Genomic DNA, 16,502 nt, shown 5'->3' with positions numbered 1-16,502 from the left:
TGACCCTGATCCGCGCCGGTACCCCTGGTCCTGACACTAGTTCCCCCCCTCTCCCCGCCGCCAACATCGCCCCTCCCTTCCCCGTGCCTGACCTTGGTCCCCAATAGGGTGACCACACAGCAAGTTTAAAAATTGGGACAGGTGTGGGGAGTAATAGGTGCCTATATAATATAAAGCCCTGAATATCGTGACTGTCCCTATAAAATTGGGATATCTGGTCACCCTAATCCCCGATGATACCCCCTGGCCCTGACACCAGCCCCCCCCTGCCAACACTGCCCCCCCCGATCCTGTACCTATTCCTCCCACCCACCCCCAGCACCTGACCGTAATCCCTGATAATACCCCCTGGTCCCTGACACCAGCCTTCCTCTCCAGCCCCTGATTCTGGCCTCCGCTTCTGGACCCTGAGAACAACCCCACTCTCATATCCCCCTGGCTTCCCCTGACACCAACCCTTTTCTCCCCCAATCTGGTCCCTGACACTAGCCCACCCCTACTGCTTCCCCTCCCACCAGCCCCTGACACCACCAACCCCTGAGACTGATTTGCCCCCAATTCCTTCCCAGTCCCCTGACCTTATCCCCCACTGCCTCTCCCTGACACTGACACCCCTGCAGCCATCTCCTGATGGCTGTGACCCCTCCCTGCACTGATTCCACCCCCAGCCAGGCAACCAGCCCTGACCTTCTCTGGGACCAATGACCTGCCTCTGTATGACTTAAACCCCCTATCCCCAGCTTGGCAGTGTCCCCATGGGGCTGGCACCCCTATCCCTGCCAATGGGGTCTGGGTGATTGGCTCTCTCTTAGAAGGATGGACTATGGGGGGACGGGTCTCCACTTGCTCTCACTGGAAGAGGTGCTAACAGGGGGCTGAGTTCTCAATGGACTCCCTGCTATTATGTCCCCAACCCACTTTTTTATTAAAGAATTGTAGCAGCACTCTCTCCAAACATAAGACTGCAGAGGTCAACGCAGAAAGCCTAGTGGCATACAATGTGAAGGACACAAATAGTCAGATCTGCATTAAGGAGCATGTTCCACAGGCAGCCCTTTTCTTAAGTAACCCTAAAGTTGCCAGCACAGTTTTGTTTGACCTTAACAGAGTGTTTCTATCAGGAACGTTTTTTGTTGGTACCACCAATACTTGTTCATAACAGGTTTCACTGTACATATTCTGCTGATGGAGGCCTTCGATGAGTTACACTGCTGGACCTGTGTTTCGGGGTTTAAGCCACTATGACATACTAGGGCACAATCCAGACTAATGAGTAGCTATTTCACCCCGGACTGTAACCTGGAGTGCCCTTTACAATGCCTTGCTGCTGTAGCCTCCAACTTGGACTGCTAACAAGAACCTCCAGCATGGAAATTACTCTCGGCTATGTCTGGTATGTGTGCTGCAGCCAGCCAGCCGACTAGCCACACTGGCTTTTACCAGCCTTAGTTATGCTGCAGGGTGATCCCAACATATCACCAGTCCCAGATCTTCCCACAGAAATGTTTGTCCTGTACTGCCCAGTCCTCTCCTGAAATCTGTTATTCCTTGAAGGAAAAACAGAACCTAAGTTGAGACTTCACAGTTGATGAGTCTTCTTAGATATGGTTTCCCTTTTCGAGGAACTTCTCAAGCCCTGTGAGAGCATGCAGAAAACCCCTTTCTTGGATGCTGGGTTGCCTCATGGGAGCGTCTAATTTGATCTGATCCATGGATACTGGGAGCCACAGACTTGGATGGCTGAATTTTTTTAGTCTTAGCCACATCATTGAAGAGAGGCCAAACCTTGTTCATGAGGCAGGCCATCAGAATGGTCATAAATGTCTTGAAGTGCACACACCTTTTCCTGTACAGATTATACTATATGTTCCTCTCTGCTCAGAGAAATCTGAGATCTGATCTCATTAAACTCCCTGCAATCTTTAGTGCTACTTTCCACCCATATAACCTAATCTGCCCTTCCAGTATAATTTATAGCCAGGAATGATGGAATCCCATTGATTATTTTGTTTCTCATTCTGCCATGTTTCAATATTGTTTATTATGTTTCGGTCATCTTCTATTGTCAAGCATTCCATTTTACCTGTGTTTGATTTTAAGTTTCTCTAATTATTGTGTAGACATTGTTTTATTTTTGACCGTGTACCTATTTCTACCAAACTCCTTAGTTTGGCACCCTGTTTTCAGAATTTTCCAGTTCCTGCTTCAGTTCAGCTGTAATTTCTGATCAGTCCTTTACTGGGTGCAGAGCTACATTTGTACTACTGACAACCCTAACCAAATGCCCTTGTCTATCTTGTGTCATCATCGGCTATCCCTCAATACGAGAATGATATCTGCCAGGGGGAAAAGTCATTGATGAGACTTAAGATGGCTGAGGAGTCCAATTCATGCTTTATAGGTTTTTCCACATATGTGACAAGTGGTTGCTTGGAAAGAGCACATCTGCTGGCTGGGATGCTGCAGCTTTTCCTTCCTCCTCTGCTGTTTCTCGGCCTCTTGAGCAAGGCAATTGTCTTCAAAACCGCATGAGGGTTGATGTGTGATGCAGTGCCACTGCAGTCTGTTTCCAGTCAGCTCTTCCCAATTCATGATCACTGTCTCCTTTCTTAAGATATACTTTCAGAGTGTTCTTGTAGCACTTCCTCTGTCCCCCATGGGTTCTCTTAACATGGCTAAGTTGAGAAAAGAGAATGTGATTCAGAAGACAAGTATCAGCCATCTGCACACAACCACCAGCCCGATGTAGTTGATGTTTCATAATCTTCGCCTCAACATTGGTGATGTTACCTCCAGAGAGAACACTGGCATTGATGTGATGGCCTTCCCATCTGATACAGAGAAGCTTCCTAAGGCAGCACTGTTGGTACCACTCCAGATGCTTAAGATGGCTTTGATATGTCACCCGTGTCTTGCACCCATAAAGAAGAGTGGGGATGACTACTGCATTGTAGACCAGGATCTTAGTTGCCATCCGCAGATCTCTGTCAATAAAGACATAACGGAGCAATGTTCTGAAGTTATGCTGGCACAACAGATCCTATGTTCAATCGCCACATCAAGATTGGCTATCTGGGCTCAGTGTTTTCCATGGTTTCACCACTGATTACAGTTTGTGGGAGAACGGGGGCAACTTGTGCTGGGGCAGGCTGGTGGAGCACCTTAGTCTTCCCAGTGTTGAGGGAAAGTCCCAGGCTATGATAGTGCCTGAGAAGCGATCTAGGTGGGTTGCAAGTCAGCCTCAGTGTGCGCGTGGATAGCACAGTTGTCCCCATACTGAAGGACAGTAATAATAGTCCTGGTGACTTTAGTTTTAGAATCAAGACATCACAAATTGAAAAGCAGGCCATCCATGCAATACTCAATCCCAATTCCAGAAGAAAGGTAGTCACAAATAAGAATCAAGATTATTGCAAGATAGATGGAGGGAAAAAAAGGCTGGGACAATAACACAGCCCTGTTTAACACCAGTACGGATGGTGAACAGGTCCGTCTCCCATCCATTACAGTGACAGTGCTGGTCATCCCATCATGAAGTAGCCTGAGAACATGAATGAACTTCAGTGGACTACTGAACCTAGACAGCACCTTCGATAATGCTTCATGATTGATTGATTGAATCAAAGGCCTTAGATCAATAAATGCCATAAAAAATGGCTGGTGGTGTTCTCTACACTTCTCTTGGATCTGTCGTGCAACAAAAATCATGTTGCTGGTGCCCCGAGACAGTCTGAAACCACCCTGGGATTCCTGAAGGACGTCTTCAGCAAGAGGGAGGAGACAGTTCAAAAGGATGCGAGCAAGAATCTTCTCGGCAATGGAGAAGAGGGAAATACCTTGGTAATTCCTGTACATTGACTTGTCCTCGCTATCTTGTGTACTGTTGAGTTGATTTTTTGGGGGGGAGGGGCTTCAGACCCAACAAGGGATAAAATGTTAATAATAGGCACCCACTGTGGAACTGGAAGCATGTCAAGGAATGCTACCCATAGAAGCCCTACGCCTATTCCTTTTTGCTCACAGACAGTTGCTGCTTGATTTCAGAGATGGGCTCTTGCAAGTTAAGTCTGTATTTTTATCTAGTCAGAACAAATCACAAGGATTGTCCTTCCCTCACCCCATTAGTCAGCTGGACTTGCTTGCAGGCCTTAGAAAGACTAGCTCCAAGAATGTAGGTTTATTTAACTTTCCAGGAGGCTAATTCAGGTCACACTGATGCTTGGACGATACTGATTGGTACCAATCTTGTCCCAAACTTTGCTTTGATAAATCCTCTGATTTTCCTCCTCAGAGGATCTAGCTAATCATGCTGTGCTTCTGTTCTGTTCTTACACTCCCCTCCAGCCTTTCCTGCTGGCTTTGGTTCCTCCAGGGCAGCCCCTACTCTCCAGGGAATGGCTGGCTTTTTCAGGGCATGCAGTGCTGAGAGCCCAGTCCTTTTGGCTCTGGATAACACCCTGCTGTGGCCGGGGCAGACTTTGCTGAGTACCTCCATGTTATCCCTTTACCCTGACACCAAAACTGAGAAACCCACTTGCTTTGCTTATCTCTGGGAAAGAACGATCTAGACCAGTAGTTTAAAGAGTCAACAACATGAAATACTATTTTGAAGGTTCACATGATTTTTCTTTTTTTATGTATCAATTTAAGAAATCAAAGGTGAAAGCCATGGTCTACACTCAGGGCTGCCCCCAGGGGGGTTCGGGGCCCGGGGCGGAAGTGACAGATTTGTCTCTTCCGGGACCTACCACACCGGCCAATTGCACCGTCCCGCAGGGCCCAGAGCGGTTGCCCCGATTCACCCTACCCAAGGGATGGCTCTGTCTACACTACAAACTTATCTCGGTATAACTGTGTGACTCAGGGATGTAGAAAATCCACATCTCTGAGTGACACAGTTACGCTGACGTAACGCCCAGGTAGACAGAGCTATATTGATGGAAGGACTTCTCCCATCGATATAGCTACCGCCTCTTGGGGAGGTGGAGTACCTACACTGATGGGAGAAGCTCTCCCGTTGTCATAGGTAGCATCTTCACTAAGCGCTACCGCATCACTGTAAGTGTAGACAAGCCCATGTAGTGTCCCTTTATGCTAATACTTTGGGGCCAAGGTTTTCAAAAGTCTGCAGCTGCTGGGTACTTAGCACTTTTGATTTAAAAAAAAATCAGTCACTTGTTTAGGAGCAAAGTTACAAAAGTAGGAGACTAACTTTAGGGTCCTCGTAATAGGGGACACCTCTTGAGCGCCTTCTGCCTCTGCATCTGGTAGTGCAGGTCTTTTCCTGCTCCTGGTGGTCCCTGTAGGTTGTCAGCTTTGCTAGGCACATCTCTAGCAGTTCAGCCCTCCAGCCAAGTCACACAGTCATAATGAAGGAACTCCATCCAGGGTAGCAAAGAGTTCAAACTGTCATCCCTCATCAGGGACTTCAGCCCTGTCTCTGGGCCCTTTAAATCCCACCCTTCCCTCAGGCTTCTGAAAAAGCTTTGTCCTCTTATCAGCGTTTAGACCATTTTTCCAATGGCCAGTTGGGCAACCCAGTTGGGCCACCCACTACTCCTTGTCCAACCCAGGGACCCTATAAACAACAGTCACATACTGCTTCCTTTAATTGGTTGCTGCTACATTCCCTGGGCCTTTTCCCAACTGGTCTCTTTTACCTCTAGTCATTAACTTAGGGCTAGAGCTCTTAGGTTCTCTTGCTCCTAGGTTTAACAAATGCTGCCCATCAAGTTCCTTTAACCAGAGCAGAGGACCCTTTCTTGCCCTAGCCTGGGACTGACTTGCTTAGGCCCTGCAGCACTTACCTTAGCCTGCTGGGCTCTGATAGGCTGCATAGAAACAGCCATTCTAGGCAGAACCAGGGGACCCACCTTCACTGCTCCTCCCTGGGACATTAGGGCCTCCAGGAGGGTGCCATGAAGGGCCAGGAACACGCTTCACACTCCTGTTTTGGAAAACCTTGGCCTTGGCATTTTGGGGGCGGGGTGAGGGGAGAAAGAGCTTCACAATAGTTGATAACTACCTGGCATTGTTACTGAGCAATGGATCTCAGTACACCTGAACAGCTTATTGGACTCTACCAGCATGTCAAATGCTTTGAATATACTAATGCCAAAAGGAGGAGAGAGATAAAGAGTAAAGGTCTGTCTGAAATACAGAGATGAGCCATCCAATTCTTTCTCTCTGTCTTTTTGTTTTCCTCTTTTATTTGTTTGTTTGTTTGCCCAACGTTGTTATAATTGTGATAAATGGTTTGAATTGGGTTAGTTGTGAAATGATTCCTTCCATGTGCTTTCTTCCATTAGAAAAATAATCCTAACATCAAAATAAACTGCTCAGAGTAAACAAAAACAGTCACCATACCACGCAGCTTTTTAACAAGACCTCTCAGGGAGCACCACCTCTGTCCTGATGTTCCCTCTAGTGATAATGGGATTCACTTTCCAGCTGTCTGTTTTCTGTTTCCAGTTTATTTTGCATTGTGTTTGCCTCAACTGATATTGTGATTACTTTCCTTATTTTAAATATTGTGGGGAAGGGGTGAGGCACCTGCTTAGTGAAACAAATATGGGGATGCTTCTGGACTCTTTGATAAATATTAATCCCCACGTGTTTTCTTTTAGTGGTATTAAGTTATGTCTTGCAGGATTTTTAACCAAATGATGGTCCTGTTAAATGTTGATTGCTGCATTTCAGGGAAAGCTGACAGCAAGGGAGCGAATTCTTCTGCTGCTGGACCCTGGCAGTTTTGTTGAGTATGACATGTTCGTGGAACACAGATGTGCAGATTTTGGGATGGAGTCTGATCAGAATAAGGTATTTCTGTTCAGTATCTCTCTTGTGCCATTTAGTCCTTATGGTGATAAATTGTTCTTCTTATCTAGTGAGGGCAGGACAAGAATTAAAGGGCTTCAATTGCAGCAAGGGAGATTTAGGTTAGACATTAGGAAAACTTCCTAAATGTAAAGGTAGATAAGCACTGGAACAAATTACCTAGGGAGATTGTGGGATCTCTGTCATTGGAGGTTTTAAGAACAGGTCAGACAAACACCTATCAGGAGTGTTTTAGATAATACATAGTCCTGCCTCAGTGTAGGGGACTGGAGTAGATGACCTATCAAGTTCCCTTCCAGTCCTACAGTTCTATGGTTCTTAGGATTCTGTGCTCTAGCCCAGTGGCTCTCGACCTTTCCAGACTACTGTACCCCTTTCAGGAGCCTGATTTATCTTGGATACCCCAAGTTAAAATACCTCACTTAAAAACTTACAAAATCAGACATAAAAATACAAAAGTGTCACAGCACACTGTTACTGAAAAATTGCTTACTTTCTCATTTTTACCATATAATTGTAAAATAAATTGATTGGAATATAAATATTGTACTTGCATTTCAGTTTATAGTATGTAGAGCAGTATGAAATTGTAGTTGGTACTGACTTCACTAATGCTTTTTATGTAACCTGCAGTAAAACTATGCAAATACCTATATAAGTTGATGTACCCCCTGGAAGACCTCTACATACCCCTGGTTGAGAACGACTGCTCTAGCCAACCCACCGATTCTCAAACAGACTTCCTGCTTCTGATAGACTTTGCAAAGAGTTTCTTGGTATTTGTCTTTATGTGTTTGGTTGCTTTTCAGATTCACTCTTTGCATTCCTAATTTCCATTTTACCTGCTATAGTTATGCTCCTTTCTGTTGGCTTCACTTGCGTTGATTTTACATTTTTTGAAGGATACCTGTTTGCTCAAATAACCTCTTGAATGTTGTCTCAACTTCATAATTAGCAGCTCCTCAAACCTCAGTGGTTAGAGCCCTGGCAATTGGTTACATTAGAAACAGAAACATAGGCGAACAAACTTTTGCATTTATATTGGGCTTGATGAAATCTGTGGTCTGTTTTGCAGGTCAGGTCATAATGGTCCTTTGTGGCCTTAAAATCTATGAAATGTGCATGTAAACCCTGGTAATTACTGTGGTGAGTGGTTTGTGAATGAAAATATGACAAAATGGAAAGTGTCCAATTCAATGTATGCACTTGTCAGATATGTGAAATAGTGTATGTTGTGGTGTATATGAAATAAATTAAAAAAATTAAGAGTACATGTTTGCTACAAGTGTTTTAAAGAAAGTCAAACAGCTAGCCCTGGTGGAAGCCACCAACTTAGCAAGTTGAACTGGAGTTTGTTGAAGTGCTAAACCAGCTTTTCACAGCAGTAGCCTCTTCGGCAGGTGTAGAGAATCAACTTCTCTGTGGGAGAATAACTTAAAAATAGAAATGCAAACCAAGATTGAAATCTATTATTTAGATCAAGATTTGCTGATTTAAAGTGTGATTACAATTGGTGATTTATATCACTTTGATTTAGATCAGGGCTGAGCAAACTATTCTCCTGCCCTCTCCCTCCCGCAGCTCCCATTGGCCAGGAAAAGGGAACCGCGGCCAATGGGAGCTTCAGGGGAGGTACCCACAGGCGAGGGCAGCGCACGGGGCCCTCTCCCCCAGGGGCCGCAGGGACGTGGGGCCAGGGCAGGCAGTCAGCCTGCCTGCGCGCCGCTGCCACCCCGGAGCCACTCCAGGTAAGTGGCGCTGGGCCAGAGCCCGAACCCCTCCTACACCCCTACATCCCAACCCCCTGGCCATAGCCCCCTAACCCCCTGCCTTGAGCCTCCTGCCACACTCCAAACCTCCTCCTGCATCTCAACCCCCTGGCCATAGCCCCCAGCTCCCTGCCCTGAGCCCCCTGCTGCACTCTGCACCCCCTCCTGCACCCCAGCCCCCTGCTCTGAACCTTCTGCCACACTCCACACCCCTCCTGCACCCCAACAACCCCCTGCCCTGAGCCCCCTCCTGCACCCCAACCCCTGCGCCAGCCCTATGTTCATGCCCCTGCATGCAATTTCCCCAACCAGATGTGGCCCTCGGGCCAAAAATTTGCCCAACCCTGATTTAGATCAATCCACTCTGGTATTAGAGCAACGGTGTCAAACTCATTATGTGGTGTGTACTTATTTATGGTCTGGGGTATGAATTTAGGACTGGGTACTCCCCTCGGTCCACAACAGATTACCAATGTCAGTGGAAGGTTTATGCCAGAGACCAAAGGGAGTATGTGGCATTTATATAATAACCATTAGTTAGTGTTTATTAAATATATTGCAGTAATGCCTAAAGGCCGTACTCTGTAGTTCCTTTACTCCACAGACAGACTGTGCAAATAGGTGGATTTAAAATCTGCAAACCCACAGTCTGCTGTGGGTTTGCAGATTTTAAATCCACCCAGTGCTGAGATGATTTTATAATAGAAGAAGAAGAAGTTTATTAGCGAAGAACAAAGATTTAAGTCACACCAAGCAAGGGAAAAAAGCTTGATAGCTTTTTAAACATATATGTAAATGTTCTTTCATTGTCCTCTGCCAGCAATCCAGCCAATCAGATAGGTGAATCCCATTCCTTTGTCTAGAGTAAGCGTATGACGTAAATACTACCTCCCAAACCTATTTAAGAAAATATTTCCAGCACACATATATCATCTTTTGAATACAACCTGTACATGCATCACACAGTGATTTTCAGGATGTGGCCAGTTTATGTATGGTACCTTACGTGACACCTTTTAGATACATGTCATGACAACAGTGTGTTGAGGAAAATGAGTGCATCAGATCTGATATGGGTTACAGTATGGTGGTCCCTCAGCCAGTTGGCATTGATGGGCTCCTAGGGTCACAATGTGCCCATAACTATGTTTCCTTACGTTCTAATGTTAGGGGTTTTTTTTCAGTGACACCTTAACTTTTTTGAAGTTTAAATAAAACTACAAAGTTCTCAACGTTTTTTCCGAATTAAGTTTTATTTATATTATAGTAGAACTCCAAATGTCCTTATCAGGATTGGGGGATGTTAGTGCCCAGCACAAACACAGAGGAAAAGACAGCCCCATTCCCAGACTAACAAATATTTTGTCTGTGAATTCAGAAGACGTTGACATAATTTTTTTAATGAACTTATTACTGTTCTGACCTATGTGTCCTTTGCTCTTTCGTGCAGTATCCTGGAGACAGTGTGGTAACTGGCCAGGGCCGGATTAATGGGAGACTGGCTTATGTCTTCAGTCAGGTATTCTTTTGCTTTGTGTCAGTTACATGTTGTGAGCTTGACCTTTCAAACTTGCTAATCTTTTGTAGATTTTGTCTAAATTGTTTGTCTTTTAGCATATCTAAATTATGTAAATTGTCCCTCGAGTTAATATTGTTCCAACATAATAACAGTGTGTTAATGCACAACATTTTGCAACACGTGGCAGCAGGGTAACAGAAATGTTCGAACAATATGTAGCAATGGGTGAGGGGGCGGTTAGGCAAGGAGAGGCTCGCAGTGTTGATGATAAACTCCATTGTGTGAGAGATCAGATCAGGAACATGAATGGTGAGAATTTGGCCTAGAAGATGAGGAGACTGATGTTTATAGAGGACAGAGAGCTAATGGGAATCTTTCAGGATGAGGGAACTGTTATCACCAATGGGTAAGAAGGCTTGATGGTGATACTTTAACAGACTGGCGTTTTGAGATGACTTGAGTTAGGAGTTTCAGTAATCAAGGCATTAATTCTTGATCAAATGATTGAGCAGTGCATGGTGGGCTAGTGGCATGTGCAGGATTTGACACTGATCCTGCAATGGGATCTGTTTGGATGGACCACTAAACCTTCATGGAGCCCTGTCGAAATCAGTGGGGCACTATGAATCACTGCAGTCTGCCTGCTCAAATCTGATTGCAGGATCAGGCCTTGTGTTTGTGTAATAGCTGGAATTTGGGATTGAGGATGCTCAGGCAAACTTGATTGCTTTTCCAGTTAGAACAACAAAATTTGTTAAAGGGACTACAGTAGATGGAATATTTGGATTTTTCCTTGAAAATATTTTTTTATTTAGGTATAAAATACCAGCTTTTGGCCTCTGAGGCAGTGTTTAGATTTTTTTTCTCATAGTTTTTGCAGCAGTTCTTAGTGCTACTTTCTTCTCAAACTTCATGGCACACCCTGATATCCTGAGATTCTTCAAGGCAGTCCTAAGGAAACCTCGTGGGCAGCATCTTGTCTTAGTGGAATCTATTGTATTAATTTAAATGGAATAAAGGGGCCCAAAGTGTCAAAGGTGTTAACATAACCCAGTTACTGCCCAACATTAAACAGTGTTAAACAAAGTTCAGGGTTTGGTATACAGAGACTTCAGCCTGCTTTGTATCAATGTAAACACACTATATTAAAATCCTTTTAACCTGTAAACAGTTAAAGCATTTAAAATGTGAAGTATTAAATAAGGCTTTTATTTTAGCAACATCCCCTTTTCCCTTTCCCTTTAGCTGGAGAGTTTTTAGAAAGAAGAAACCCCTTTGTTTGATAATGTCTTAAATGATATTTAAAATGGTAATAACTGTCCTTTTGGGGCCAAGAGAAGAAGTTAGTTGAAATGGGCTGAAGTTGCTGCTACTACTGTTAAAGTCCAATCTCATTTCCTAAGAAGGCAAAACAAGACAAGCACACACAAGAGGGGAGAGAAAAGAGAAGCAAAGATAGAAAATTGCAGCATTGGTCTTTGGAGTGAGTTGACTCTTGTTTGCAACTTCCTGCTGCAAAAACATAGGCACAGCACATGGTCTTATAAGCCACTCTGAGACCTGACAAACTTGTACCAGCATCGAGCTTTTATTTGCCCCTCTCTGATCACAGGCGTACAGACCCATTTTGGCTCATTGATTTTTTGGTTCTACGCTTTTTTTTGTTTACCAACCATGATCTTAACACAGTCCTTGAATTTATCAGTAGGCCTTTTTATTTGGAATAATGCTGGCTTTCTGTCTCACCTTTTGCACCTTTTTCCCATCAGTATTTGTTGTGATAGTTTATTGTGACATTTTATGAATTTACACTCACTTTTCACAGTTGAGCTCGCAATTAGGGTGAATTATGTATCACAAAATAATCCCTCTCTTTTATGAACCAGTTTTGCCTAGGATCAGACACTGGTTCATAAAATTACAATTACAAAAATAAAATCCTGATTTCATTTTAAGCATGTAGAAAAAAGGAAAAGAAAAAGGTACTTACCGTATATACTCGTTCATAAGCTGAATTTTTTTAGTAAAAAAGGGAAGCACCAGAGAAGGGGGTCGGCTTATGAACGGTATAGAGAGGGAGAGATGGGACACAGCCCCCCCCTTCCCCCCCACAGAGGGAGCAAGGAGAGGCAGCACAGCCAGCAGAGACAGAAGGGAAGAGGCGGGGCCAGAGTGTCTCCGCTTTGGGCCACGCTGCTCTCCCCCCAGCCTCCGAAGCAGCTCCGGGGCTGGCAGGCTGCAGCCGTGCCGCTCGGGCGCCCCCCCCCCCCGAGCACGCTGCGGCCGCGCCACCCGGCCCAGCCCAGCCTGCCGGAATATGCTGCAGCCGCGCTGCCTGGTCTGGCCCGCCGGAGCAGGCTGAGGCCGCGCTGCCCAGCCTGCAGGAGCAGCTCCAGCCAGGTCAGAGACATCCTCCCCTGGCCCTCCCCAGATAAGGTGGGAAGGGATTGGATGGGAAGAGTGTGGGGGTCCCGGGGTAGGGGTGGGGTCATGTGGGGGATGGTCACAGGGGTTACTCCCCTGACTCGCAGCTTCTCCCCTGCCAAAAAATTTCCCCACCAGTTGCTGTCCCGGCCCGTCAGGGTAAGCAGCTGGCGCGCCGGGACCAGTAGCGTAGCTGGGGGGGAGCGGCCGCTCCCCACTGAGCACATTCCCCAAAAGTGGCACCTTTTTAATTTGTACACTCACCCCAGCAGTCCGGGTCTTCGGCGGCAATTTGGTGGCGGGTCCTTCAGCCACTCCGGGTCTTTGGCAGCAAGTCCTTCAGTCTTCAGCGGCAAGACTTGGGTTTTTCTTTTTTTTTTCTCTTCACTGCTTCAGTGCTTTTTTTAATGTGTTCACTCCCCCTGCTGGTAAAACCTGGCTACGCCACTGGCCGGGACACTTTGTTTACTTAGGTTTACCTCCGTGCCTTTGGCTGCTCGAGGTAAACAAACCATCTCGGCCCACCAGCGGCTTATCCTGGTGGCCCGGGAACCAAAGTTTGCTGACCCCTGAATTATAGGGTCGGCTTATGAACGGGTTATACAAATTTTCCATTTTTACTTATCCATCTTGGGGGGTCGGCTTATAAACGAACCAGCTTATGATCGAGTATATGTAGTTATATTTTACCATTTGCAAATTTCTTATTCCAAAACTGGGCTTTAGAAATTATACTTGATTAAATATTACAAAAAGTACAGTTAAGACTTTTAAATGTTAACGGAGCTTAAGAGCTTACAACTCACTTTGTTTGTCTCTAAAAACAAAACTTAAAACTGCTCTTGTTATATGTTTGTAAGATGTTTGAGAACAAACCAGTTCTTATTATTATTTCCTTGGCTGTACATCCAGGATGGGTAAAGATGAAACCCCTCCCCACGATTTTGTTTTGCACTACTTACATAGTTAAACCTGTACATTTACACAAACTGAAAATTTTATGCACCTAATGGTTAAAATAGCTTACTCGGAGAAAATTTTTAGCCCGATGACATTTTTAGCTAAGTGTGTTGCCTTCTTTAAAAAGAAGCAACAAAATGATTTTCTTTGGAACCACTTTTGCCTTCATGAACTATTTGCAACACCCAAGGGAGGTACAAATTCTCCAGCTTTTTAGTCTGTTACAGACCTTGCCCACCTGTTTCGCCACCAACGTTTGTGAGGACAACATGGCCATTGTAGCACCTCAGCCTATTATGGAGATATAACCTGCAACATTAGCACTGTGCTGTGTTACATGCACAAAACAGCTACAGTTATTGACATCAAAAACAAAATGGGGAAAAAATATAGCAAATTGCTAAACCAAAAACGGTCACAAAAAGGTTTGGTGCTGCAATAGTCCTTGGTTGTGGTGGTTTGAAATTTAATTTACAATTAATGCAGATGGTATTTTGTTAACAATGGGGAGAAGGAGGGTTACCCATGGAGTTGTTTTAGTAAAGATCTGCTTTAGCAACTTAGTCTTTAATATTTAAAACTTCATTTTTGCCACTTTTTTTTTCCCTCTTAAAAATATCTTTTTATTAAACCTTCTAAATTATTACTAATGACAGGAACAACAAACTTTAAAAGGAAAGAAAAAAACCAAAACAAAACATTTGTTAAAATATTAAAAAAAAAAAAAAAAAACCTGAACCTTTAAAACAATTAACAATTTAAAACTTTTTTTTTAAGTTAAAAACATTAACAGCTTACTTTGAAGGCTTATTTTAAACAACTTTAACACATTTAAGGATTTTAAACAAGCTTTTGTTTTAAACCAACTTTGAAACCTTTGCTTGTTTGCAAAGGTGCCCCCTTCTCAGCATGTATTTAATCCTTTAGGCTTACTCAGGGACAGCAAAAATGTTGTATTAATTTAGATGGAATAAAGGGGCCCAAAGAGACAAAGGTGCTAACATAAGCCACTCACTGTCCAGCATTAAAGTGCGTCAAACAAAGTTCAGGGTTCAGTATAAAGAGACCTCAGCCTGCTTATTACCATGGCAAATACACCATTAAATATCCTTTTAACAATTGTTTTAAAGTTCGGGTTTTTTAAAACCTTCTAGTGTCCTAAGAAGACAAAACAAGGCGAACGTACAAAAGAAAGAGAGAATAGTAAAGATAGAGAATTTCAGCGTCTGTCTCTGGAGTTGACTCTTAGTTGCAATCTTACTGCTGAAAAAACACAGGCACAGCACAGGCTCTTAAAAGCCACCCCAAAACTTGGCAAACTTGAACCAGCATCGAGGTTTTTAGGGCATTGCTTTTAGTTGCCTCTTCCAGGTCACAGGCTTACAGCAGTATTGCAAAATATAGTCTTATTAGACTCTTACTAGAAAGAAGGACTAAAGAGATGGCCAGGAAAGAAGAAAAAATAAGTTTGGGGCAGAGGGGAGAACACATGGAATAGGGAAACAGTTGCACATCCCAGATGGTGTTTGGGATTCAGCTGGAGCTGCTGGGGGTGGCAAAGTCATTTGGGTTCCTTTGGTCTGGTCAGACACTTTTCAAACTTGGGACAAAAAAAATCCAGAGTCCCAATAAATGGTGGAGATGGCAGCCATAATGGTGAAGCTCGCTCCAGTAGCTAGTTTTTCTCCCCAAAGCCTCTTTCTTTAAAAAAACCCCAAAGGGGCAAAATATCCCGTTCTCCTCATTATTTTGTCCACCTATTCAACCTAGTTTTCGACACCCATTTTGGCTCATTAATTTTTGGTTCCACACTTTTCTTGTTTACCAATCATGGTGTCAACACAGTCCTTGAGTTATATCATGAGGCCTTTTTGTCTAGATTAATGCAGTCTTTCTGTCTCACTTTTGCACCTTTTCCCATCAACGTTTGTTGTGATAAGTGATTGTGACATCTCGTGAATTTACACTCACTTTTCACAGCTAATCTCACAATTAGGGTAAATTTGTAGGCCCAATTATCACAAGAAGTCTTAATCTAGTTATAAAAGCATTGACTAAACCTTAATTGATGTCTATATTTGACAGTGAAGATAAACTATCACTGTAACAGGCCAGGCCTTCCTTGGGTATCCCCTCGTGACAGGAAGTTGCCCTGCAGGCTCCCAGCCTCAGTCCCTCCCCCAGGGTCCCTCCCAGTACTTCTCCAACACACTCTCGGGCTCAGAACACCTTTGTCATGGGGTAGTTGATTATACATGTCTCAAAGACATTAGTAGTGAATTCCCATCTTGTAACTCAGACAGCTCTGTCTCAGCAGCCTTTTTCACTCTCAATCTTCCTTTAAACTGAGCGATCCTGGGCTTATCCCCATTGTGCTCTAATGGCATTCAAAGGTTCAAATGAAGCAATAACACAACCAATGGCTGTCTGTCCTGGGCTTAATAAGACTCATGTCCATCCTGGGTTGTTTCCCAGCTCCCTGCCACACTTCTGGCTCCAGAGTCTCCATCTTGTGCTGTCCATGCCTCCCTGCTTCTGGTCTCTCTCTCCTTTTTCCTAGCTCCCAAGCCTCCTTATGTAGCTCCTGTTCCCAGGTGCTGTCCCTCCACCTAACCAGGATCAGCCAGGGTGCACCTGTTCAGTCAGAAGAGGACTGAGACCCTCTCCATTAATGGGGCTCAGTCACCCTGTGATAATTACCTTAGCCAGAACAGTCATTGCTGTGCGAGCTTGGGCAAGTCACTTCTCTCTGTGCCTCTGTTTTCCCTTTTCCACTTCGTTTGACTTGTCTTATTTAGGTTGTAAGCTCTTTGGGGCAGGGGCCATATTTTGCTATGTGTGTTTACATCTTGCTATTTCCTAGTGCAATAGAGGCCTGATCACAGCTGGGGTCTCGAGGTGCTACTGTAATACAGACAATGATAGTAAAAGAGGAAAAGATACTCTTGTTGAATGGGAGAGAAAATAAAAGCAAGGGAGACACAGTACATTCA

General features: G+C 44.4%; 1 protein-coding gene across 1 annotated transcript in view; it reads left to right on the top strand.

Annotated features, from left to right (window-relative positions):
• The window catches only part of PCCB (propionyl-CoA carboxylase subunit beta), a 67,049-nt gene that overhangs the window by 1,191 nt on the left and 49,356 nt on the right, over positions 1-16,502 (top strand). Inside the window, 2 exon segments of the mRNA XM_026649888.1 lie at positions 6,700-6,819; positions 10,057-10,125. Coding sequence (XP_026505673.1) covers positions 6,700-6,819; positions 10,057-10,125 — 189 coding nt within the window.

Source organism: Terrapene carolina, unplaced genomic scaffold (assembly GCF_002925995.2).
Source record: "Terrapene carolina triunguis isolate 2854851 unplaced genomic scaffold, T_m_triunguis-2.0 Scaffold88, whole genome shotgun sequence".
Lineage (NCBI taxonomy): Eukaryota > Metazoa > Chordata > Testudines > Emydidae > Terrapene > Terrapene triunguis.
The sequence above is the reverse complement of the archived record's forward strand: the minus strand, read 5'-3'. Positions and strand labels throughout refer to the sequence as shown.